Here is a 24,228-nt window from a genome sequence, read left to right as displayed (position 1 = left end):
TGCTATTGGCAACTTTATTAATGATAACTGGAAATGACCCAAATGTCCAACATGTGAAACAAACTGCAGTATAACCATAGAATGCAAAATAAGACAGCAGTAAAAAGGAACAAATTACTGATACATGTATCAATATGGACGAACCTCAAAACATTCTGCAAAATGAAAGAAGTCAGATACAGAAGAGTATATAAAATTTGTTTAATAAATTTATTTTATTTACTTATTTTTGGCTGCATTGGGTCTTCGTTGCTGTGTGTGGGCTTTCTCTAGTTGCAGTGAGCGGGGGCTACTCTTCATTGCGGTGTGCAGGCTTCTCATTGCGGTGGTTTCTCCTGTTGCAGACCACAGGCTCTAGGCACGCAGGCTTCAATAGTTGTGGCTTGAGGGCTCTAGAGCGCAGGCTCAGTAGTTGTGGTGCACGGGCTTAGTTGCTCCGCGGCATGTGGGATCTTCCGGGACCAGGGCTCGAACCTGTGCCCCCTGCACTGGCAGGCGGATTCTTAACCACTGCGCCACCAGGGAAGCCCTATAGTATATAATTTATTACACCATTTATATAAAATCCTAGAACACACAAAATCAATTTACAATATGGTACTTTTTATGTTATATATATACATATATTGTACCACAACAAAAATAATGAAAAATAATCTGCAGTGACAGAAAGCAAACAAATGGTTTCTGGAACCTGAAGTTGACTGCAAAGGGGCATGAAAAAACTTTTTGGGGTGACGGAAATGTTCTGTAGCTTCATTATGGAAGTGGTTACATGGATGCATATACTTGTCAAAATTCATCTAAAATGGGTATATTTTATTATATGTAAATCATACCTCAATAAAATTGATTTAAAAAGTAAAAACACATACACACACACAAAACTTTACTTACAAATGCAGGAGAAAAAAAAGTCTGGGAAACAAAGTATATGAAGGCCCAGTTAAAAGCACTGAAAAATAGTCATTTCAGTCTTTGTTTCAAAGGTCCTACTGTGATGTCAGGGCATTAATTTAATGTTGCTGTAATAAATTATCACCATCTCAGATGTTTAAAACAATACAAACTTATTGTCTCACAGTGTTTTCTGTGGGTCAGGAGTCTGGGCTGAGTTCTTTGCTTACCTGGAATCAAGGTGTCTGCAGGGATGTGATCTCATCTGAGGTTTGGGGTCCCCTTCCAGGCTCATTCAGGTTCCTTAGCAGAATTGGTTCCTTGTGGTTGGATGACTGGAGTTATCGTTTTCTTGCTGGCTCTCAACTCTTAAAGGCTGCCCTCAGTTCCTAGACATGTGGCTCTCTCATAACTTGGACACTATTTCATCAAAGTCAGCAAGAAAATCTCTTTTAAGGGCTCACCTGATAAGTTCAGGCCCACCAAGGATAGTCTCCCTTTTGACTAATTCAAAGGGCATTAATTGCATCTGCAAAACTCTTTCATCTTTGCCATACAACATAATCTAACCACAAGACTCATATCCTATACATAGATTCTTCCACAATCAAGGGGAGGGGATTACATAAGATATGTACACCATGGGTGGGAATCTTAGAGGCCACCTGGAATTCTGCCTATAGCCCTGAACAATTCATGCCTCTCTCAAAGGAAAAAAACAAAACAAAACTGTGTACTCCGTCCCCAGATTCCCCTCTCATCACATTACAGCATCAGCTCAAAATCCAAGATCTCATCATCTAAATCATTTACATCTGAGCAAATGAGGCTCCTGGCTATAATTCACTAAGTGCAGTTCCTCAAAGCACAATTCCCCTTAGTGACCTGTGAAACCAAAGAGATCAGTGCTCCCAACACTCCCATCATACAATGGTGGGACTGGCATAGGAGAACAGTTAGAGACATTCCAGTTCAACAGGGGGGAAATGGAAGGTACAAATGAGCCACTGCCATATAACAATTCTGACATCCATCTGCGCAAATGTTGGATTTTTACTGCTTAAGGTTTAAGATCTGGGAATAATCTTCTGTGGTGCTCAGATCCTCTGAGTCATCCTTGCTTTTTCATGAAATGTAGCACATGTTTACAGGTGAGTAATTTTTTTTTTTTTTTTTTTTTGGCCACACCTTGCAGCTTGCAGGATCTTTACTTCCCCAACCAGGGATCAAACTCAGGCCCTGGCAGTGAAAACGCCAAGTCCTAACCACTGGACCACAAGGGAATTCCCAACAGGTGAGTAATTATATCAGCCTGCTTCCCACCAGCAGAATTTTGCTGGGTGTAATAGCCTCTGCTATTCGTTAGAGTAACACACCACTCCTGATACCAATCTCTGTCTTAGTTTTCTATTGCAGCATATAACAAATGACTGCAGCTTAAAACTACAGACATTTATTATCTCCCTGTTTCTGTAGATCAGAAGTCCAAGCATGACTTACCTCGGTTTTCTGCTTAGGGTCACAACCAGGCTGCAATCCAGATACTTCCTGGGGCTAAGGCCTCATCAGAAGTTTTACTGGGGAAAGATCTGCTTCCAAGCTCATTCAGGTTGTTGGCAGATTTCAGCTCCTTGCACCTATAGGACGTGAGACCGCTGGCCCTAAAGGTGGTATCATAGCAGGTGGCTTCTTCAAGACAAGCAGGAGAGTCTCTCTTGCTCCAGTCAGCTGAGATCCAGCCTTATTTAACATAGTATAAACATGGGAAGGATATCCCGTCACTTTTACATCCCATCATCTTTGCTATATTTTATTAGCTGGATGAAAGTCACAGGTTCTGCTCACATCCAAGGGGATAGGATCATACAAGGGCATGACTCAATGGGGGCCACTTTAGTCTGTGTCCACCACACGTTCCTTTGTCTCTATTACCTTCGTCAACCTGAGAAAAATTCCTCATGCCTTTCATATGAATATACCCAGTATTTGGAACAAAGCCTGACACACCAGGGTGCCAGATAATTTAAAGTGATCAAACTTTTGATCCCAGGACCCCTTTATACCCTTAAAAATATCATTGAGGATCTGAAAGAGCTTTTGTTTATATGGGTTATAGCTACTGATATTTATTGAGATGTTTAAAAATTCACTTAGTTCATTTAAAAGTAAAAATAACCTCATTATATATTAACATATATTACATTTTTTAATTATATTTTCAAAAAATTGTAAGAAGAGTAACATTGTTCTACATTTTTGCAAATCTTTTTTAACATCCAGCTTGATATTAAGACAGCTGTTTTCTCATATCTCTTTCACATTCAATTTCACATCATGTGGCTTCTAAAAAACTCCTCTGTACACTCAAAGGGAGACTGAGAATTAAAAAGACAAATAGTGTTATTAAAAATACATTTGGACCTTGTGGGCGCCCTGCAAGGATCTTGAGGACCTCCTGGAGTCCCCGGACCACACTCGGAACCATTGATTTAGAGAACTGTCATGAACTGAGGGAAGGACGGCACTTTGATACATTCGAAAAGTACTTACCGAATGCCTACTCTGTGCTCGCGTGGGTTCAAAGGGAACTCTGTCCTCAAGGTACTCACAGCAGAGCGAGAGAAGAAAGGTTAAGGACCGCTTTAGTTCACTTTTGAGCTGAGGCTGAAGTGACAAAGGACGGGCCAGGTAGAGATCTGGAGAACGAGAGTTCCAGACAGAGAAAGGGGGCGCCCTCCAAAGGCGCTGAGCCCTGCCTGGTTGGAGAGCAAGCAGAAGGCGCGAGGACGGCATGAGGTGGGCTGGGCCGGAGGAGTCAGAGCCAGACGAGGAATTTCGAGTTTTAAGTCTACATTTCTCTCTTTCTTTTTTTCAGACCGCACCACGCGGCTTGCGGGATCTTAGTTGGCCCACCAGGGATGGAACCAAGGTCACCAGTAGTGGAAGCGCGGAGTCCTAACCAGTGAACCGCCTGGGGAGTCCCTAAGGCTAAATTTCCCGACAGTGTATGGAGAGGAACGGAAGCGGGTGGGCGGGGAGGAACGGCTTAAGGAGGCGAGTCTGGAAGTGCGGAAGGTCACTCAGAAGTCAAGCACCCGCTCCTGCGCCGGGGCCAGTTCTGCTTCTCTGAGGCACGGAAACCTGCCTGGAGCCTCAAATCCGCTTAACTACACCACAGGGCCGGGAAAGCGCGCACACTATCTCGAGGAAGTTTGGGTCTCGGCGCCCGCCGTAGACGTCGTGCCAGAGGCGGTCCGTTGTCTTGGAGCAGGCAAGACGCCGTTAGGCCTCCCCCGCCGCGGTCACCATGTCGGTGCTGGATGCGCTTTGGGAGGACCGGGATGTCCGCTTCGACGTGTCCTCACAGTGAGTCGCCAAGATTCCCCAGTGGCCGGGAGCCTGTAGAGGGCGCCGCGGCGCGATTTCCCGACCCGGAGGCGGAGCCTAAGGCCCTCGCGAGGGTGGGAGGAGGTTGGCGTCTGCTGTCCTCACCCCAGGAGACCCCAGACTGTCCGGGGCCCAGCGGCCCTCCCCAGGCGCCACAGCCGGAGCGCGTCTAGATTGTACGCAGTTTCGGTCCCTTACGATCCCCGGTCGCGGCTTGACCCGGGGGACCTGTCGGAAGCTGAGCCCAAACACTGCAGGGACCGCCTTGGGCTTGGGCGTCCAGTACACCCCAGTGAGCTTATGGTGCCAGTTTCGTATGGTGGAAGGAACGTGGAGCAGGGACTCTGGAAACGAAGGTTCGGAAACTAGGTCTAGAATAAGGACACACATTGTGGGCCCTTAGAAAAATGACTTCACCGTTCTAAAGCTTGAGTCTCCGAGGGAAGTGAGAGTAAGCATTCCAAAATCCCTAACCATGCAGACTTTATTTCCGTGGTAAGCTTCGTTTCTAGTTATTCATCTAAATCACCAACAGGAAGAAGGAATCCTCTTTTGGAGCCTCTCAAACAGAAGCCCTGTTTTTGGAAATTTTCATGTTTTAACGAGAATAGTTAGAAACCTCCTGCCGGCAGTCCAGGAAAAAAGTGCCCATTGGGATAGTAAGCGTTGGAAAACAGTAAAGCTAAGGTTCTTGGGTTGATGGTTTGGAGCTTCTTAGCCAATTCGCATGATTCTTTATTATGAATAGAACTTTCTTAGGTGGAAAAAATGAAATATTAATTTTCCAGGCTTAGCTGTGGCTAGATATATAATACTGACATGGTCTTGGATCCTTTAAGGCGTTGTGAGGGAAGGGAATTTATAAAGTTATAAGCAACGGTTACATATTGCACACATTCTTTGACTTTTCCTGCTATTCTTGGAGGGTTCTTAAGCAAAGATTCATTTCATGAACATTTTCGGTTTATTAAACATTTATCAGATGCTTACTACGTACTGGTGACTGTGCTGATAGCTAAAGATACAAAAATAATAGGAAATGACACCCTTCCCCCACCCCACCCCCATTCTACTGCAGGAGATAGATGTAGACAACTAACTATAAAAAATGTGGTAAATACCGTCATGGAAAAAATGAACAAAAAGCTGGAGGACCATAGAAACAGAAAAGTTCATTCTTCCTAGGGAAGGCCTCAAAGAAAAAGTAATATTTGAATTGAGCCCTGATGAATGGTCAGGGCCTTGCTAGGGTATACAGGAGGAGAGTATTCCAGAAAAAAGAAAAGGAAGAAAAGAAAAGAAAAAAATTAGATGCAGAGTCTTAGAGGTATAAATCTCATTGGCTAGAAGCAGGGTCTGGCAGGTAGAGAAAGGAGGTGCAAATAGAAAGGTAGATTAGCTAGATTGTGAAATATTCAGTTGAGGATTTTGGACTTCATCATCTAGGTAGTGGGGTAATATGGCTTTTCAACAGTGAAGTGTATGATCATGTCTGTATTTCCAGTAGGTAATTGAGTTGGCTTTATTGAGAATGTGTTAGAAGGCTGTACCACATATTCTGCTAGGTTTTTCTTTTCTTTTCTTTTGGCACTCTAGATTGCATTCTATCAGTCAGCAACCTATTCTTCATTCTTTATTTCCTTTTGTCTCCTTTATCTGATTGTGTACCAAGTCCAAATGTTGCTTTGCTTTAATCTGTTCCTTCCATAACTGCATGACTCCTTTGCTTTACTCAGAAACCTCTGGGACTTCTCCACTGTCCACAGGATAAAACCCATATCTATCTGACTGACATTCTAGGTTATCCATAATCTGGTTCCTTCTTACCTATCCTACTATATTTTTCACTACCTCTCAACATGTACCTTCTTCCCCAGCCAGGCCAGTCTTCCTACATTCTCTTATCATTTCTTATTTCTGGTCCTTAATCATAGATTCTCCTCTCTTTTATTTCTCCAAATTCTACCTCTCCTTTAGTTCTGACTTCTCTCCATGTCCCTGGTCACTCCAGGCCCCACTTGATCTCCAGGTTCTTTAAGTTCTTGAAAACCTTATTTTCAAATGCCTGAGCATTTGGTACTGTATTATTTATACTTTTGTCTGTTTTATATGCATATGCCTTTTCTCTCCCTCACTAGTTGGTAAGCGGGTATAGTTGTAGCTAAAAATTAAAGCCTTTATATTTATTTTAGACAAATGAAAACAAGACCTGGAGAAGTCCTTATTGATTGTTTAGATTCAATTGAAGACACCAAAGGAAATAACGGGGATAAAGGTGAGTATATTTCTAATGTATTTTGTATTTCTGGTTTAAGTTACAAATGTTAAGTTATATTAGCTGGAGAATAAGATATGAAACAGCATTATATGTCAATTATGGTTCCTGATGCCCCACCCCATACCATTGTAAGTCCTTCTGTAAATAAAACCCAGTTATCCTAATTTAAGTGAGCCATCTCTTTTCTCTTTGACCCTGACTGATAGATGCAGGTCTAGTCCTCTGTGATCTTGTGGGAACTTTACACTCTAGCCATGCTGGGTGACTTACTATTTGTCAAACATACCATGTAATGTTCCACAGTTTCTCTTGAGACCGCCTTCCTTTGTTTTTAGGACCTCCTATCCCATCTCACTCCAGCATTCACACAGGCTTAGTTTCTCTGATTTTAGATATTCTAGGGGTTTTTTCAGGGAGGAAGGAGTATGACATGGCTATAGATTACTCATCAAAAGAATTCCATTGTTATAATTTGCTTAAGAAATGTGTTAAAGTTAAGAGAGTTAACTTAGTTCAAGATATTAGTTCAAGATATTTCAAAACTATCCTCATATGCTAATTGTATTACAAACTTCTAAGATACATAGTTTACCATGCACAGATTTGCTTGACTTTTTTTTTTTCTTGGAGCATCTATAGGGACTACTATTTCATAGGACATACTTTGAGAAATGAAGTTTATCTAACTTGGTACATATTTCAGTGTAAGAACATCAGTTTGAGGCTAAGAATGAAAAGCATAAGCCTTAAACAGACTTCAGCCTAGCCGTAACTTCATATGAGGAAAAAGTTTGCTCACAGCAAAAAAACTGGGTGTATGAGTATATGGCTCATTTAAATGAGAACTGCTAAGAGACTGCTCAAAGGCAGGGATTCATATATATATGAGAGTTCTTTGAGAAGTGCGATTTCACTGAATGGCTTAATAATTATACTGTCCAGTACTCATACTCAATTGGACGCATATAACCTACTGGGACACCCAAAACAGCTTCTACTGAGAAAAAAAAAAAAAACAGTACAAAGTTTTCTCCTCTGTCAGTTGAGTCAAACCAAGGTGTTGGCAGTGAATACCTGTATTTTTTCAGTAACTATCAGATTTTGTTTCTCTGAGATTCTGAATCACACATTGTATACCTTACCTAGAATGGATATGCGCAATAAGTATTTTCAATTAATAACTGTATGAAAAACATCTGTGGGTGTTGCTGTTGGTACTGGGCCAGAAGTTTCATGTCCATCTCATTCTATACTGCAAAAATGGGTCCTTATTTAAGGTAATTTATTTTTCTGTTTGTTTGCTTTTAGGTAGACTCTTAGTAACAAATTTAAGAATTATCTGGCGCTCTTTGGCATTACTCAGAGTCAATCTTTGTAAGTATCTTTGTTAGCATGAAAGAAAAAAAATAATTTGTCAAGTAAACTTGCACAGTGGCTTTTGACACCAAAAGAAGCTATACTATGAAATATGTGAAAAACTTTAATTGATAAAAACTTAAGAAATCCTAGACTAACCACAGACTGCCTCATAATGCAAAAGGAATGTTTTTTTGAGTCTGTCCATTTTGTCTCTTGGACATATACAGGATTAGTGCTTTTACACTGAATGATTTTTGGTTTCGTTTTTTACTTTACTTTGAAACTTGCTATAACCTGTTTCAAGTAATACCAAAGAAGGGAGATTAAATTCTAATAAAAGTACAATCTTTCATTGTGTTAAATTTTGTTTCATTTGTTTTTTTAAAGGTATCATAGATTTTCCAGCTAGACTTTTTCTTTTGATGTTGTGGTGCTAAGATTTTTAGTAAATAATACTGTATAGGTTTTAGAGAAGCAAACCTCCTTTTTCCCCATGTTGAGAATACTTTTGTTCAAAAGAGGCAGAATTATCTTTCTAGTCCTTTTAATTATTTAACTTAAATTTGTAGATATTTCATAAAAAATATTAATTGTATTTTTATATATATTTAATTTTTTAAACTTAAAAGTTCTGTATATATAGTTTTTTCCCTCAATTTCTTGTATCATGTTCTTTAAATTCTTTGCTTTTAAATTTTAGCTATTGGTTACAACTGCATATTGAATATTACAACAAGGACTGCTAATTCTGTAAGTCTGAAAAATCTTATTGAAATATATATACTGAAGAAACAGTAGATATTTGAGGTTGATGTTTGTTTTTACTATAAATGAGAAATTGCTCTTAAAATCTGAAGCTTTAAATAAATTTGTCTTTACAGAAATTACGAGGCCAAACTGAAGCTCTTTATATACTAACAAAATGTAACAGTACTCGTTTTGAGTTTATATTTACAAATTTGGTTCCTGGAAGTCCTAGACTTTTTACTTCTGTGATTGCAGTACACAGGTATGGTAATACTTTATAGATTATTAAATATTTTTAAGGTAATTCTATGACATAAAAGTTTAGAGGGTAAAATTTCGACATGTGGTGCTGTCTTCCTCCAAGCTCTATTGCAAACATCCTGAAGATACATAGAACATGTAGCATTACCATTTAATAAACACTTTGAAGGTATTTATAAAACACATAAAACTGCTGAAGAGTCTGTTAAATTAGCTACCAAGGTAGTTAAAAATGAAATAGAGAATTCATTCAGTGTAGATAACCAAGTTGAATAATTCAATTAAGGAATTAAGGTTATTTTTCTAACAGTAGAAGGCATGATTGGGTAATTTCTCTAAAGAGAAATTTTTTGTTGTTTTGTGGTTGTTTGATTTTTTGTTTTCTTAATTATTCTCTTTTTACTACCCCAGCTCTTTTTTTTTTTTTTAACCAGCCCTAAGTACTATGATTTTTTTTAAAGTTTGGCTAAGATGACAGGCCAAAAAAAAGAAAACCACACATACAAAAACTTATACACACAGATATATATAGTATGTATATATACCATTGTTTTAATATGAATTTCTTTTATTACTAGTGATGTTGAAAGTTTTCATATTTGTTGGCTATGTATAGTTTTCTGTTGTAAATTTCTTAATTTTACTCCTATCTGTCATGTATGTTGCAAATTTATTTCTTTCCTAGTTGTTATTTTTTAATTATGTTGATGATTTTTTAATCTATATAATTGTTTGCTTTTCTTGGAGATAAAACTCACATAAGATAAAATTTACCATTTTTAAGTTTACAGTTTGGTAGTGTTATATATTCACCACTACTCAATTCCAGAATATTTCCATCACTCCAAAAAAGAAACCCCCATAGTAGTCACTTCCCATTCCCTCATCCCCATGGTCCCCTGGCAACCACTGATTTACTTTCTGTCTCTGGATTTGCCTATTCTGAGCATTTCATATAAATGAAATCATACAATATAGTGGCATTTTATGTCTGAGTTCTTTCACTTATGTAATGTTTTCAAGCATGCTACATGTTGTAGCATATATCAGTACATCATTCCTTTTTATAGCTGAATAAGATTCCATTGTATAGATACATATTTTGTTTATCCGCTCATCAGCTGATAGACATTTGGGTTGTTTCCACTTCTTAGCTGTTAGGAATAATGCTGCTGTGAGCATTTGTGTACAAGTTTTTGTGAGAAAACGTATTTTTTTAAGCTCTCTTAGGCATATACCTAATTCTTATCTTTTTATTTCAGTTTACTTAGAGAAGTAATATGAAATGGAGTATGAAGGGAACAGGGAAGCTACTTTTCTTTAATAGTATAAAAATGTTATTTGTTCCCTCCAAAACAATTTATAACATGAATAGTTTCCATTTTTTCCACTGGTTAAATATTGATTATTACCACCCTAAAGGAAATTAAGATTTATAATCAAATGCTCGAATCCTGCTCTTTCATAATTTACATACTAGAAGATTAATTAATGTAAAAATCAGAAATTTAACAATACATATTATAATTTATATAAATGATTTTGAAAGTTATTCAGGCAAAGAAAACCCTTTAGTTTTATTAAAAGGGTAAATTAGCCTGTATTTTTGCGGAGTTAAAATTAGAATTAACCAAAATTTAATCAGAATTTTCTTCTAAGTTTATTATTTATCAATAGGGAGACATGGAAAGAAAACAAAGTTATAGCGATTTTATTACATACATACACACACACAAATACATACAGCTGTCCTAGGGTACCTTTTGGAGTTGGTACAGATTAATTCTAATTTTCTGTATAAAGGTAGATGTGACCATAATGTTTTCAGGTTTCAGTGAGAAAAGTAATTGCAGTCTTATATCAAAAGAATAATGGTACCTTTAACTAAAACAGAGAAATGAAGGGAAGCTTTTTGATAGAAAAATTAATTTCCATGTCTGTTTTTGCAAGCATTGTTCTTCAGCTTAAAGAAAAAAATCTGCTTCTTCTCATTTGTGCCATACTATATATATATTGACTTAAAAATTGGACATCTAGGGATTTTCCTGGTGGTGCAGTGGTTAAGAATCTGCCTGCCAGTGCAGGGGACACAGGTTTGATCCCTGGTCTGGGAAGATCCCATGTGCCACGGAGCAACTAAGCCCATGTGCTACAACTACTGAGCCTGCTCTCTAGGGCCCGTGAGCCACAACTACTGAGCCACATGCCATAACTACTGAAGCCCACGTGCCTAGAGCCTGTGCTCTGCAACAAGAGGAGCCACTGCAATGAGAAGCACGTGCACCGCAACGAAGAGTAGCCCCCGCTCACCTCAACTAGATAAAGTCCGCGTGCAGCAACAAAGACCCAACACAGCCAAAAATAGATTAAATAAAATAAATTTTAAAAAAATTAGACATCTTAAATATAGGTACTGAGATAAAATGTGTAAATACTACACTGAAATGACAAATACAGTACAAAAGACTATAATCACCAAAACTTATTGAGAAGAAAAAATTTTTAATGTACCTTAGTAACTATTTGAGTATATAACTGTGTATTTTTGTAGATAAGTAAACATAATCTAAGAAAATCACATTTTCAGTTTGGATTAGTCTTTTGTTCTTTTTTATAGAGCATATGAAACTTCTAAAATGTATCGTGATTTTAAATTGAGAAGTGCGCTAATTCAAAATAAGCAACTAAGATTACTACCACGAGAACATGTATATGATAAAATCAATGGAGTATGGAATTTATCCAGTGATCAGGTACCATGCAAAGAACTAATGAATCTTTTGGGGCAGTGCTTTCTTTGGTAATCATTTTTCCATTTATGATTGGGTTTATATATTTATTTAACTGTTAAAATAAGCATTATAGCTCTTAATTAACATAGCTCTTGATATATATAATATTCTGATTTTCATATTTTTATGGTTTTAATGCTCTTTTTATCAACATTTGTTATGTGTAGACTTAGAGCTGGAATGGGCCTTAAAGGTCATCTAGTCCAGTCTCTATCCACTTACAGATGAAAAACTCAGGCCCTAAAGAACTAAGTGACCTCCACATCTATTCTGTCCCACAGCCATGCTCTTCCCCCATACCACACTACCCTCCACATCATGATAACTTAGGCTGATTGAGGAGAGTTATAGGATGGACAGTCATGGAAGCCTTTTAATCCAGTCTTTATGGAATTAAACATATAACTCATTTGGTGACTCCTACATCCATGATTGTAACTTTTCATTTCCTCTTGAAATTATGACCAGAGGAAACATATAAGCAACTAATAGTTGGAATAAGAAACAAATCAATTTCTAGAGAATAATTTGTCTCTTACTAAGAATAGTTTCCAGCCTTTGTGGGTGTTACAACCTAGATTCGACTGATAACCAGTGTAGCAAATCTGTAGCATTTGATTGAAGAGCTCTTGCTAAACATGGAATCATAAGCTTAAATTGTAAATAAACTTTGCACACTTGAAAAGTTCTAGTTTTAAACTATGATAAATATTCTATAGGATATAGACAGCTCCCCATCTGAATAACTACTCATAATACTCAATTCTGGTATTTTATGCTGCTGTGAGAATCAGAATTATTCTCGTGTTTAGAAAATAAAGAGTAAGTATTCAGACATGATTGTTGATGCCTCTCTCATCACTCTCTTTTACAGGGAAATTTAGGAACTTTTTTTATTACCAATGTGAGAATCGTGTGGCATGCAAATATGAATGACAGTTTTAATGTCAGTATACCATATCTGCAAATTGTAAGTGCATGCATTTTGATGACCTTATTTTAATGTAGAATAAATAATTTCTGTTCAACAGTTAATAGGACTTTTGGGATTAGATGAGTTTTTCTCTCTCCCTAGTGGCAACAGTTTAGCTGAGAGCATACTTTTTAAATGTTGATAATCAGAAAAGACCCAATTGTACTTCCATTCAAGGGAAACGGCACCATTATCAACTTGCTATTAAGAGAGAAATATACTGGAGTCTAAAAAGTTTAATAGTTATCATACAGATTAAGGTGATTTTTCTTAGATTTTATTCAAAGGGCTTTTAGCTACTAAAGTTTTCCATAACCTTTCCAGGAGGCAAGTATATAGTGGTTCTTTGGCATGGCTTCAGCTCACTGACCCACACACTTTACGGCTGTCTTGCTACTTTCTGCTCAAACCCTTTTAAAGCCAGAGCGAATTCATTAATTCTGTGAATGAACAGTTTTTATTGTATTCGGATACAGCATGTACTGTAAGCTGGATTCATATTGCAAGTTCAGTGCAAGGAATCAAGATGGTTTTTAGTCATGATGGTTTTAGCTTAAATTAAAGCTGTTAAAATTTAGAATAAGAACTAATTACACCTGAGACCAGTTTGTTGGGGGGTAGATGAAGATGGTTCTTTTTACTCTGCTGCTGCTTTCATGGTAAGTATGTGATTCAGTGAAACAAGTAGTAAACTCCAATAATCTGAAGAATTTCATCTTATATATTAAAAAAAACCCTACTTATTTGACCCTAGTGCAAATTAGATGGAACATAAAAATAGTTAATGAGGATCCTGTGAGGCTATCCTATGATAATCACCCTTATTACAGAATATAAGTAGTCTTAAGACTAAATAGTTTCATTAATAAATATTTATTGAGTATTAGATACAATGTATGTGATATCCGGAAAATGTCATTTTTTAAAGAGACCTCTTAACCTATGGGAAAGATGATTCTTTGCAAAATATTCCCAAGTCTATCTTTTGCTAAATTGTTTGATTCCTGAGTTACTTTAAAATATTTGATCATTCATTTGCCAAATACTGAGCACCTACTCTATGCTCAGTGATGAAACTCATGAACCAGTACGCAGTTTCTGCCTTTAAGGAGCTTTCAGTCTGGTGGAGAAAAGCAACACATTAAGCAGAAAATCATAGGATCTGATAGGAAAAAAATTATTTCTGGCCATCTAAAGAAATAACGAGAATTTATAAGCATAGCTGGAAATATGTGACAGAGTCTACATAGGTATTTGATAAGTTGATGTTTGTATTGTTCGTTGCTGTTTTATATTGCATTTACATATCAACGTCTATTATGCTGAATAATTACTGAGTAGTAAACAACTTTGTGATTTCTGTTCTCCAAGTAGGATACTTTCCGTTATTTAAGAATACCGTTGCCAAATACGGATTCTGGAATGAATTCAGCCTGGCCCAAACAACTTGCAATCTGATATCATCACAACCTGTCATTGGGGCAGTCATGTTCTAACTTCAGCTCTGGGCCTCAGCCATTGTCCTGACTCCCTTCCTATAGATGTATATTTATATATGTATCTTCTTGCCAGTTTCTATCTTACCAGCCTGTGTCATCCACAGTTACCTGGTTAGATTACCTATTCATAAGCAGGATGCCAGTGTTCTATGGTTCTTAACCAGGACTGTGTGTACTCCTGGCAGGGTGTGAAGTAGTCTAGATGGAAGCCCAGGTTTTCATAACAATTACCATTTAGGCTGTCTGTCTGTCTGTGTCTCTCTTTCTCTCTTTTTCTCAACTTCCAATGCCCATCTGTCTGGAAGTATGATACACAGTCACCTACCACAGATTATTATCCTTCTTGGACTTTTGGTCTGCTGGTTATAATGTTAGATCCTCCATGGTTCTCTCTAACCCTGCCAGCAAGTACGTTCTGTTTCACTTTCTACAGGTCCTGCATGTCATTATGCTTCTGCCCCTCTACCCTTCTCCCAGGCCACTGGTATCACTGCTCATCCACTAGCCACGCTTCACCCTCATATCACACTTACCAGTTGAGTTAATTATATTTGACCTATCCTAGCCTTCTTTGATGCCCAGTGATGAATGCCCATACTTTTTTTTTTCAATAAATGCAGTGGAGGTTCTTTCAGAATTTAGTCATTTATTGTGTAAGAAACAGAAGGCACATGCAACATTTTTTTAACATCTTTATTGGAGTATAATTGCTTTACATTGTTGTGTTAGTTTCTGCTGTATAACAAAGTGAATCAGCTATACGTACACATATATCCCTATATCCCCTCCCTCTTGCGTCTCCCTCCCACCCTCCCTATCCCACCCCTCTAGGTGATCACAAAGCACCTAGCTGATCTCCCTGAGCTGATCTCCCTGTGCTATGCGGCTGCTTCCCACTAGCTATCTATTTTACATTTGGTAGTGTATATATGTCCATGCCACTCTCTCACTTCGTCCCAGCTTACCCTTCCCCCTTCCCGTGTCCTCAAGTCCATTCTCTACGTCTGCGTCTTTATTCCTGTCCTGCCCTTAGGTTCTTCAGAACCTTTTTTTTTTTTTAGATTCCATTTATATGTGTTAGCATATGGTATTTGTTTTTCTCTTTCTGACTTACTTCACTCTGTATGACAGATTCTAGGTCCATCCACCTCACTACAAATAACTCAATTTCGTTTCTTTTTACAGCTGAGTAATATTGCATTGTATATAGGCACATGGGACTTTTAAAAACTAACCCAGCCTTAGGAGCCACAAAAGACACTGGCTCTCCATAACTAAAGGATTGCTGGCCTTTGGTTTAAAATATTCAGAAAAGTTGTGGACTCCCTGAAGCAGGGAACATTTAAGTCAGAATTTTGTACATATTTCAGAGATGTCATCTTTGTGTTGCCTTACAAATTTGCCACCTATTTCCAGTATGAAAATTTTCATTTAATTGATCTCTATAGGAGTGTAAGGAAAAAGGAAAGAGGAAGAGTTCTGTTCTTCGGACTATGAAAAGTAGTTACTGTGTAAAAGTTGAAAAACGTGCTAAAATGTCACTACTATCAGATAATAAAAACATGCTTTTTGTTTGTTTGTTTTATATCTAGCGGTCAATAAAGATTAGAGATTCAAAATTTGGTTTAGCTCTTGTCATAGAAAGCTCTCAGCAGGTAAGATACTTTATATTTTTATTAATCTTTAATAGATTTAAAAAACTATGTGCCAGTCTATATTTTTAGTTTTATTTTTATAGTAACCAGTTTATATCCAAGAAGAGTATTAGCTGTAACATGAGATTATATGAAGAGTTTGAGTTTGAAGTCATATAGTAATTGTCCCCATGGGAAGAATCCTGCTTATATTTCTCTTTTGGGCAGACATATTAATTATGATTACAGTCATGACATCATTTCAATCTTTACACAACCCTATGATACAGTTACTATTTTTTCCCCATTTTATATTCAAGGAAACTGAGACTTGGAGAAGTTAGGAACCTTGCCCATGGTCTAATAACAGTAAGTGATAGGGCTAGGTTTTGATTCCAGGTCTGACTGATTCACAAGACTGTCTTTGAGCAACACAGGTCTATTCAGATAAACACACCCTATTTGAGATTTTCTACCATCAAACTCAGATTATACTGTATCTAATTATAGACTGCTATGCCCCGTTATGCCTGGTTTTTGCATTTATTTGTTTTAATAAATTTTTTTTAAAAAGAGATTTTTCTCTTCTAAATTCTAAATTTAAATATGAATGTCTACTCACTCCTTTCCCCAGCATCATACAGCTAGTTGTATGATGTAAACCATACATCATATGTAGTGTTGTAAAACCAGGATTTTAACACAAAAGTGTATGCTCTCAACCATCACCATATGGGTACTTAATTTTTTAACACTTCTTCTCCAACAAACTGTCATGGGCACGTTTCTTTCCTAATTCTTCAAGGAGATAGCCTCAGGTATGCCATTCCCTTTTTTATTTTAACATATAGTCTATTCCTTTTCAAGGTCTAGCTCAGGAAAAACTCAGTTCCCTTGGCCTTCACAATCTATGGCGTATTTTTTTTAATCTTGAAATATTAGCTTTGATTCTTACAGATGAAATTATGTGATATCTGGATATATTTCAAAATAATCCTGAGTGGGTGAGGGGAGGAGATTTAGGGGATGGGGAGGTTACATATGGAACAGAGCCGGCCATATGTTGTTACTTGTTGAAGCTGGATGATGGCTACATGGACATTTATTGTACTCTTCTATTTTTGTATATGCTGGAAGTTTTCATAATAAAAAATTTAATTTTAAAAAATCAGCCTACAGGGCTTCCCTGGTGGCGCAGTGGTTGAGAGTCCACCTGCCGATGCAGGGGACATGGGTTCGTGCCCCGATCTGGAAGGATCCCACATGCCGCGGAGAGGCTGGGCCCGTGAGCCATGGCCGCTGAGCCTGCGCGTCCGGAGCCTATGCTCCGCAACGGGAGAGGCCACAACAGTGAGAGGCCCGCATACCGCAAAAAAAAAAAAAAAAAAAAAAAAAAAAATCAGCCTACATATTGCGCTCTGAAGTAAGGACAGTTAGAGCTATAGTTTATCATATACTGTAAATACTGTTCCTCAGGCTTTTCATTTTTTTCATTATTTTCTCTTACAGAGCGGAGGATATGTTCTTGGCTTTAAAATAGATCCTGTGGAAAAACTACAAGAATCAGTTAAGGAAATTAATTCACTTCACAAAGTCTATTCTACCAGTCCTATATTTGGAGTGGATTATGAGATGGAAGAAAAGGTAATTTGTTCAGTGTGTGATATACAGAGTTTGCTCAATTGCCTTTACACAGTCTATAAAATTCAGATATACACACATTGTATACAATTTAATTTTAAACTATGTTTAAAATGATGAATATACAGGCTCTGCTCAGTGAGTATGGCCAATGCTAATTTGTGCCTACCACCTGTTTTCTCCCTGGCTGCTTCACCATTCATTCCTGCCCGTCTAGGTAGCAGCCTATCCAAGATGTCCCCATATGCAAGGCTCTTCTGATGTAGAGACTTGAATCTCCCACTCTTTATTTTTATTTTATTTCAGCTTTATTTTTATTTTGCTTCAGCCAGCCATTAGCATTTGGTTAAACCTTATAGGCCTCACAGACACCATTCTCTTTCCCCAATGACCCACAATATAGCAACTCCAGGAGGCTGCTCCATTAATATGGCCTATGTCTGTTCCTATTCATCAGATCCTCTTCCATGTCAGTTGTGAAAAATTTTGAATATCATGCCCACATGTCTGCTCTTTGCCTTCCTCACGACTTCTGGTTTCTGCACCAGTCCCACTCTCCAGGTACATCAGCTGTCTTTTGGGTTTACTCTTCAGCCTCTGCAGCTGGGCCCCTTGTCATCTGGTGTTTCACTGTTGTCCTCACCAGCCACTTCATTAGAGACTCCTCGCCGTCTGCTCTGACAGTGGTACCCTTGCCAGAGGCGCTCTGTCACACCTTCCCTTGCTGTCTGTTCTTGTCCTGGGGCCCTCACCGTACGCTCTATTGCTGGTGTCCCTGCCACCCACTCTTTCATCAGTGTCCCTGCCAATACTCAGCATGTTGAGCCATATCGTATATTATCTGTCCCTCTTCCTGCTCTTGGACTACAGCAGGTGACCAGGAAGATCAAGAAGTAGGACTGGACAGCTAAGTACAAATTCATACCCTCTGACTTCAGCCTCGTTGTGCTCCATATACTTAATTTGTTTGTCTCTCTGTCAAATTCCATATATATCCCTTTCCCCTTCCAGTTGAAACTTGTCTCTGGATTGTTGACGCCATATTGTACATACACTCTATTTCATCTCCTTAACCATCATTTTCTGCTTTCTTCCCAACCTGCACTTCTTTCAGCATTCTCCCTTTCACTCTACCTTCTCTGTATATTCCTCAGTAATATCACCTCCTCCTCCAGTTTCTTCAAGTTGTACTTCTGTAGGTGACTCCCAAATCTTTCTGATCTTGGCATACTCTGTAAGCTTACCAGGGTTCCAAATATTTCTTGAATATTTTCACATAGATGAGCATTCCAAATAACATGAATTGAATTTCTCATTTAAAAGTTTATCTTAGGGTCTTCCCTGGTGGCGCAGTGGTTGAGAGTCCGCCTGCCGATGCAGGGGACATGGGCTCATGCCCCGGTCTGGGAAGATCCCACATGCCGCGGAGCGGCTGGGCCTGTGAGCCATGGCCGCTGAGCCTGCGCGTCCAGAGCCTGTGCTCCGCAACAGGAGAGGCCACAACAGTGAGAGGCCCGTGTACCGCAAAAAAAAAAAAAAGTTTATCTTAGTAATTTAATTAATAATTTTCCAAGTCAGTAAGTTACACTAGGACATGGTTGAGTATCTCAAACTTGGCATACCTAAAATCTTGTCATTTTTCTCAAAAGCAGTATCTTGCTGATTTATCTATTTATTTATTCACTACTTATTTATTTTTAACATTGTCAAAGTCAGATGTGCTCAAAACTCCGGGGTTTTCCTATTTTATTTTTCCCATTATCTTACTTTACACATTCAGTCAGTTGTACCAGTCTCTCCCCTTTTCCTATACCTTTCTTTCCATTCAAACTGCAGTTTCCTTTGCTACTTTTGCTTGTAGAATAATGTTGTAAAACAAGCATGGTCCTTGGAACCTGACAAACCTGACTTCAATCCCAATTTCACCATTTATTTGTGATCCTAGGCAAATTTGAGCTTCAGTTTTCACATTATAAAATGAAGGTAATCTCTCTTACAAAGTTATTGATCATGTCTGTAAAGTGGCTGGCACATTGGAGACAATATGTTAGTTCTCCTACCCAAAGGTAGAGACAGCTCTACCTTTCATTTCTCTTCTTTTCCCCTTCTTTGGCCCTCAGTACATAATAATAACCAGCCATAGTAGCCTGTTTTGTCACCACATATAAGTCCTTACTCCAAAGCCACTTCTTCAGGGAGGTCTTTGGACTATCCATCTAAAACACCAACCCCCGTCACTTTTTTATCCCTTGTTCTGCTTGTTTGCTCACTTGCTTGCTTTATTTTTGGTAACACTAATCAGTCTCCTTCACTATAAATAATCTCCATGAAGTCAGGGATTTTTGTCTATTTTCTTTAATCATTATATCTCCAGCAATCAAAACTAGCACATAGTAGGCTCTTAGTGAATATTCATAGTTGTTGAATGGCTATGTTGAATGCCTACTCTTTGCTGTTCACTGCTCTAAGAACTTTATATGCCTCATCTCGTTTAATCCTCCTGAAAACACTATAAAGTGTATCATCATCATTATTATTAGCCCTATCTCACAGTTAAGGAGACTGAGGCTTAGATAGGTTAATTTACTTGTACGCAGTCACACAGCTCTGAACATGGTTGAAACACCAGCTGTCCTCGGACTAGGGCATCAGGTCACCTCTTGTCAGCAGTACACTTCTACCATCAGCTTTACCCCACCAATTACCTATAAGTAGTCCACATTCTCTGAGCTGGTATTAAAAAATTTCAGTAAACTTCAGTCTACCTTTCCCACCTTATCTGCACAGCCACAGTGTCTGGTTCTGTAGGCTGTGCACTGCCCAGAGAACATTGTTCACGTAGACTCCAGTGTGAATGATACTCCTTGGCATTATTCAGTACAATATTCTGTGTAGCTCCTTCTGTCTTGTGGGACTCTCATATTTTGACCATATTGGATTATTCATCTTCTTCGGCTATATCCTGTGGTTTCTCACCTTTGCTGATACTGATCCCCTCTGTCAGGAATACCCTTTCCCCTAATCCCACCTATGAAAATCATCCTAATCCTAAAAGCCCTAGATCACGTGCCAGCTTTTTCTTCATGAAAGTTTCTGGCATGCACAAGCCAGAAGTTGTGCTGTCTCCAAACTCTTCTATTATAATAGATATTGCATTTGTTACAGCTATTTTTTGTAGGTTGAACTATATGATATTATTAATATTTGACCACTTTTTACTAAAATGGCAATTTCATATAGTTCAACCTGATATTTAGTTATTTATAATTGTGTTTTGTCCTTCACTCCATTCCCACTAGATTATACACCTTTTGTGGTAAGGGCAGAGACTTTAAACCTTTGGTAGTACCAGCATGGTACCTCATACACTAAAGATATTCAAATATTTGAAAAATGAATTAATAGATACCAGCACTATATTTATTCTGCTTCACCTTTAGAGTATTCCACACAAATCTTAGTTCTTCTTTTTCACAAATTTCTTTTTTCACGAATTCTATTTAATGACTATTTTGAGGAAAATTTAAAACTTGCTATTATACAAAAGTTAGTTTTTTTAAACTTAAACTAACAGATAGTTTTTAACTATCAGAAAATCAGATAAAATCCAATGAGAGTGTTTTTCTTGATGGATATTTCTAAGTATCATATTAAGTTTGTGTAAATTTGTCATTTTAAATCTTTTGATGATATTGACTTCAGATTTAAAAGCTTGGGTTTAACTGACTCGTTTTATTATTCATGTTAGTTTTAATAGAATATAAATTATGCAGTGATTTTTGTAAGACTTGAGTGGTTGGTAACTGTGATATCCTTTTACAGGTATTTACAATTCTCACAGCACATTTTACAAAAATTATTTATTTGATTAATAGTCTCTGATACATTTTAACATCTGATTTAACTGATTTTCTTTTTCTTTTTTCTTTTTTTAACATCTACTGATTTTCAGCCACAGTCCCTTGAAGCTCTGACAGTTGAACAAATTCAAGATGATGTAGAAATAGACTCTGATGATCACACAGATGCTTTTGTGGTGAGCATCACAAAGAAGAGCTACTAAATTTCTTGTGATTTTTTTTTAATCTGAGTCATGTTTAATTAAATAATGCTTTAAGTGTGTAAAATAGCATAGAACTTGAGACTTTTTAGAATGTCTTAAACATGAGTTGGAGAGTAGTTTGTTTTTCAGGTTAGGGATTTTTTTGTGTGTGTGAAAATACTTTTAAATTACCAAACTGGGAAATAGTTTGAGAACATACTTATTCAGAGGATTTCAGATGTGTGAAAAGTTTTTTCACACTTTAAGATAACAGAATATATTAAATATAGTTAATTTAATTAATTTAAAGTCTATACTTTCCATAAGTAACCTTTATGAGATGGACCTCCCTCCTTTCAGTTTATAGGTATATTATCTTAAAATGGATTTCTATTTGAACAGTAAACTTTCTTGTTTCCAAATTTGTACTATTTAATTAATAGCCAAAATAATAATAATACTTTCTATGTACTGTGGTCTATGAATTTGACTAGACTATCTCTCTGGGAATGAAAGTTTTTAAGCAAAGTGTGAAATAAGTATAAGATAGTTAATAATAAACTACTACTGCCTCAGTGTATGCATTTGCTGACACATTGAAGCACTGATTGCTTTGTTTTGTTTTGCCAGCATCTTCTTCTAAACCAAAAGTAGGGGTGAAATTTTATAGCTGCTTAGTCATTCTTTGTATCTCCTTTCAAGTTAACAATGCTAATTATACACCAATTACAAAGCACATTTTTAGCGCTTAAAGCGTAACTCTTGAAGACATAAATGATTGACAGAGGAAGTGAATTCTGCTACCAGCATTGTAAAGATAGGTGAGAAAACCATTAGACACACAGTAACAGAATATAAAATACAGTTAGTTACAGAATTGTTCTGTAAATTAATTACCTGTTCCTTGGCCTGTTAACCTATTATATATCAAGTATGTGAAATATAATTTTCCTTGTCTTATAGGCTTATTTTGCTGATGGCAATAAGGTAAGGATATTTTACCTATAGTATATGAAAAAAATTTTCTATATTCCAGTATTTAGTATTCACAAACTTATGTGAAACCTATTTTTTGTTTTTTTTTCCTCTTCCTTGCCCACATTCTCTATTCCCATCTCATCCTCTTATCTCCCAAAAAGCAACAAGATCGTGAACCTGTGTTTTCAGAAGAACTGGGGCTTGCAATAGAGAAACTGAAGGATGGATTCACCCTACAGGGACTTTGGGAAGTAATGAGTTGATCTTGAGTTGAGCTGGGTTTCTATTTAAAGATATCTCAAGATTAAAGATACTAGTCGCCTGCTATAAGGCATGGCATAGTTTTTACATTTACAGAAAAAGCTTTTCAGGAGTTTTTTTAATGATTAAGGAAAAACTCATTTGTCGAAGATTTTATTGCCAGTCTTCTAAAAATTATATTTGAAATTGTAATCAAAATGTATCTGGTTTGTTGTAAATATGTTTATTTTGTAACTAATACTTGTAAATTATTAGTCTGTGGATATTAAAAGACTGTATCATGTTGAGTTTAATAAAGAATTTATGCAGCACCATTAAATGTTTTGAAAGTGTTATCTAAAAGCATAAGACTCTTCTTATGGAGTAATCAAAATGCTGCTTTTTTAATTATAAAAATCTGGTTTAAATATATTTATCACATAGCTCCAAAGGTAAGCCAACTCTCATATAAATTAGAAACCTTAAGCTTGTCATTTTTAGGTAACCATTTATGTAAAAACTAAAAATTTTAGCTAACTTTGGAGGATATCAACCCCTATGTAAAGTTTTGGGCACTATTTTGGAAATAATTTCAATATCGTTTTGGCAAGAATACATTTATTTTGTAAGGAAATAGTTTTAAATAGTTTGTAAATAAATAGTTTATTTGTTGACTTGCTCTTTGTTTGCATTCATTGAAACTTCTTTGAAGTTTTCAAAAATATGATATTATTTTCTGATTTCTTGGTCAGGTTAGATTTGGTGACCTCTCTTGCATAAGTGTTTTTTGCCACTGCTTCAGTATAAAGAAACTTTGTAAGGAACTTTTGTCAAAACATTAACCCTCTTTTTCTAGAGTGAAAAAAGTGAGTGTGTAAAATCATTTAAAATAAGATGCAACTGTATGTACAACCATAGACACATAGTACAACCAAGGGCTAACCTGAGTTTAATAAAGATCAATGAACAAAAGCTATAAATTGGTTTCTTCATTTAAATAGGAAAGGATTTTTACATTTTTAAGGGATGGGGTTATAATAACCTATATTAGGGGGAAAATATTGCTTGAAAAATGTGTACAGGTCAAAAAAATGCAGCTAGGAATATTGTTTCAATAGTTTTTCAAGCAAAACAGACTATAAAATTGCCAATTAGTAAGGAATAATCTCAAAACGTCAAAACACTGTGTTTGCATCTGACTCATTAATCTTTTCAGATGTTAGGTGTTACGTGTAAAGAGAAATGAGTCATTTATTGTTTAAACAAGGGAGCAGCTGTTGGTTTTTTCTAGTGTGTTAAAACCTTTAGTGGCCTCTATAAATGGAAAGAGTCAATGAGCTCTTCTCTCAGCTGTTGTTTTAGCAGCTGACAGTACCATTGACTTCACCGTGATGTAAAATAAGGGAAAAAACTTTTACTGATGGATGGAGACCCTTGAAGTTTAAAAATACATAATTCCCTGATCTGGGGGCATTCATTGATTCACTGAACAAACAGTTA

General features: G+C 37.0%; 1 protein-coding gene and 1 long non-coding RNA gene across 3 annotated transcripts; one reads left to right on the top strand and one right to left on the bottom strand.

The window, feature by feature from the left end:
- Positions 1-237: 237 nt before the first annotated feature.
- On the bottom strand, positions 238-4,198 carry LOC132522320 (uncharacterized). 2 transcript variants are annotated; one of them, XR_009541157.1, is made up of 4 exons: positions 3,448-4,198; positions 2,398-2,637; positions 1,128-1,317; positions 238-529 (listed from the first exon to the last, which is right to left on the bottom strand). It is a non-coding gene; the product is annotated as an uncharacterized LOC132522320 (long non-coding RNA). The 2 variants fall into 2 exon arrangements; XR_009541156.1 differs by having other exon boundaries at positions 238-1,317.
- BBS5 (Bardet-Biedl syndrome 5) lies at positions 4,079-23,402 on the top strand. Its single transcript, XM_060152699.1, has 12 exons — positions 4,079-4,263; positions 6,477-6,559; positions 7,871-7,936; positions 8,622-8,671; positions 8,803-8,930; positions 11,547-11,682; positions 12,596-12,691; positions 15,786-15,848; positions 17,337-17,471; positions 21,421-21,504; positions 22,474-22,497; positions 22,650-23,402. The coding sequence occupies exons 1-12, from the start codon at positions 4,205-4,207 to the stop codon at positions 22,749-22,751; spliced, it is 1,026 nt and encodes a 341-aa protein (XP_060008682.1). The 5' UTR covers positions 4,079-4,204; the 3' UTR covers positions 22,752-23,402.
- The last annotated feature ends 826 nt before the right edge of the window (positions 23,403-24,228 follow it).

Source organism: Lagenorhynchus albirostris, chromosome 6 (genome assembly GCF_949774975.1).
Source record: "Lagenorhynchus albirostris chromosome 6, mLagAlb1.1, whole genome shotgun sequence".
NCBI lineage: Eukaryota > Metazoa > Chordata > Mammalia > Artiodactyla > Delphinidae > Lagenorhynchus > Lagenorhynchus albirostris.
This window is presented reverse-complemented; position numbering and strand designations above follow the sequence as displayed.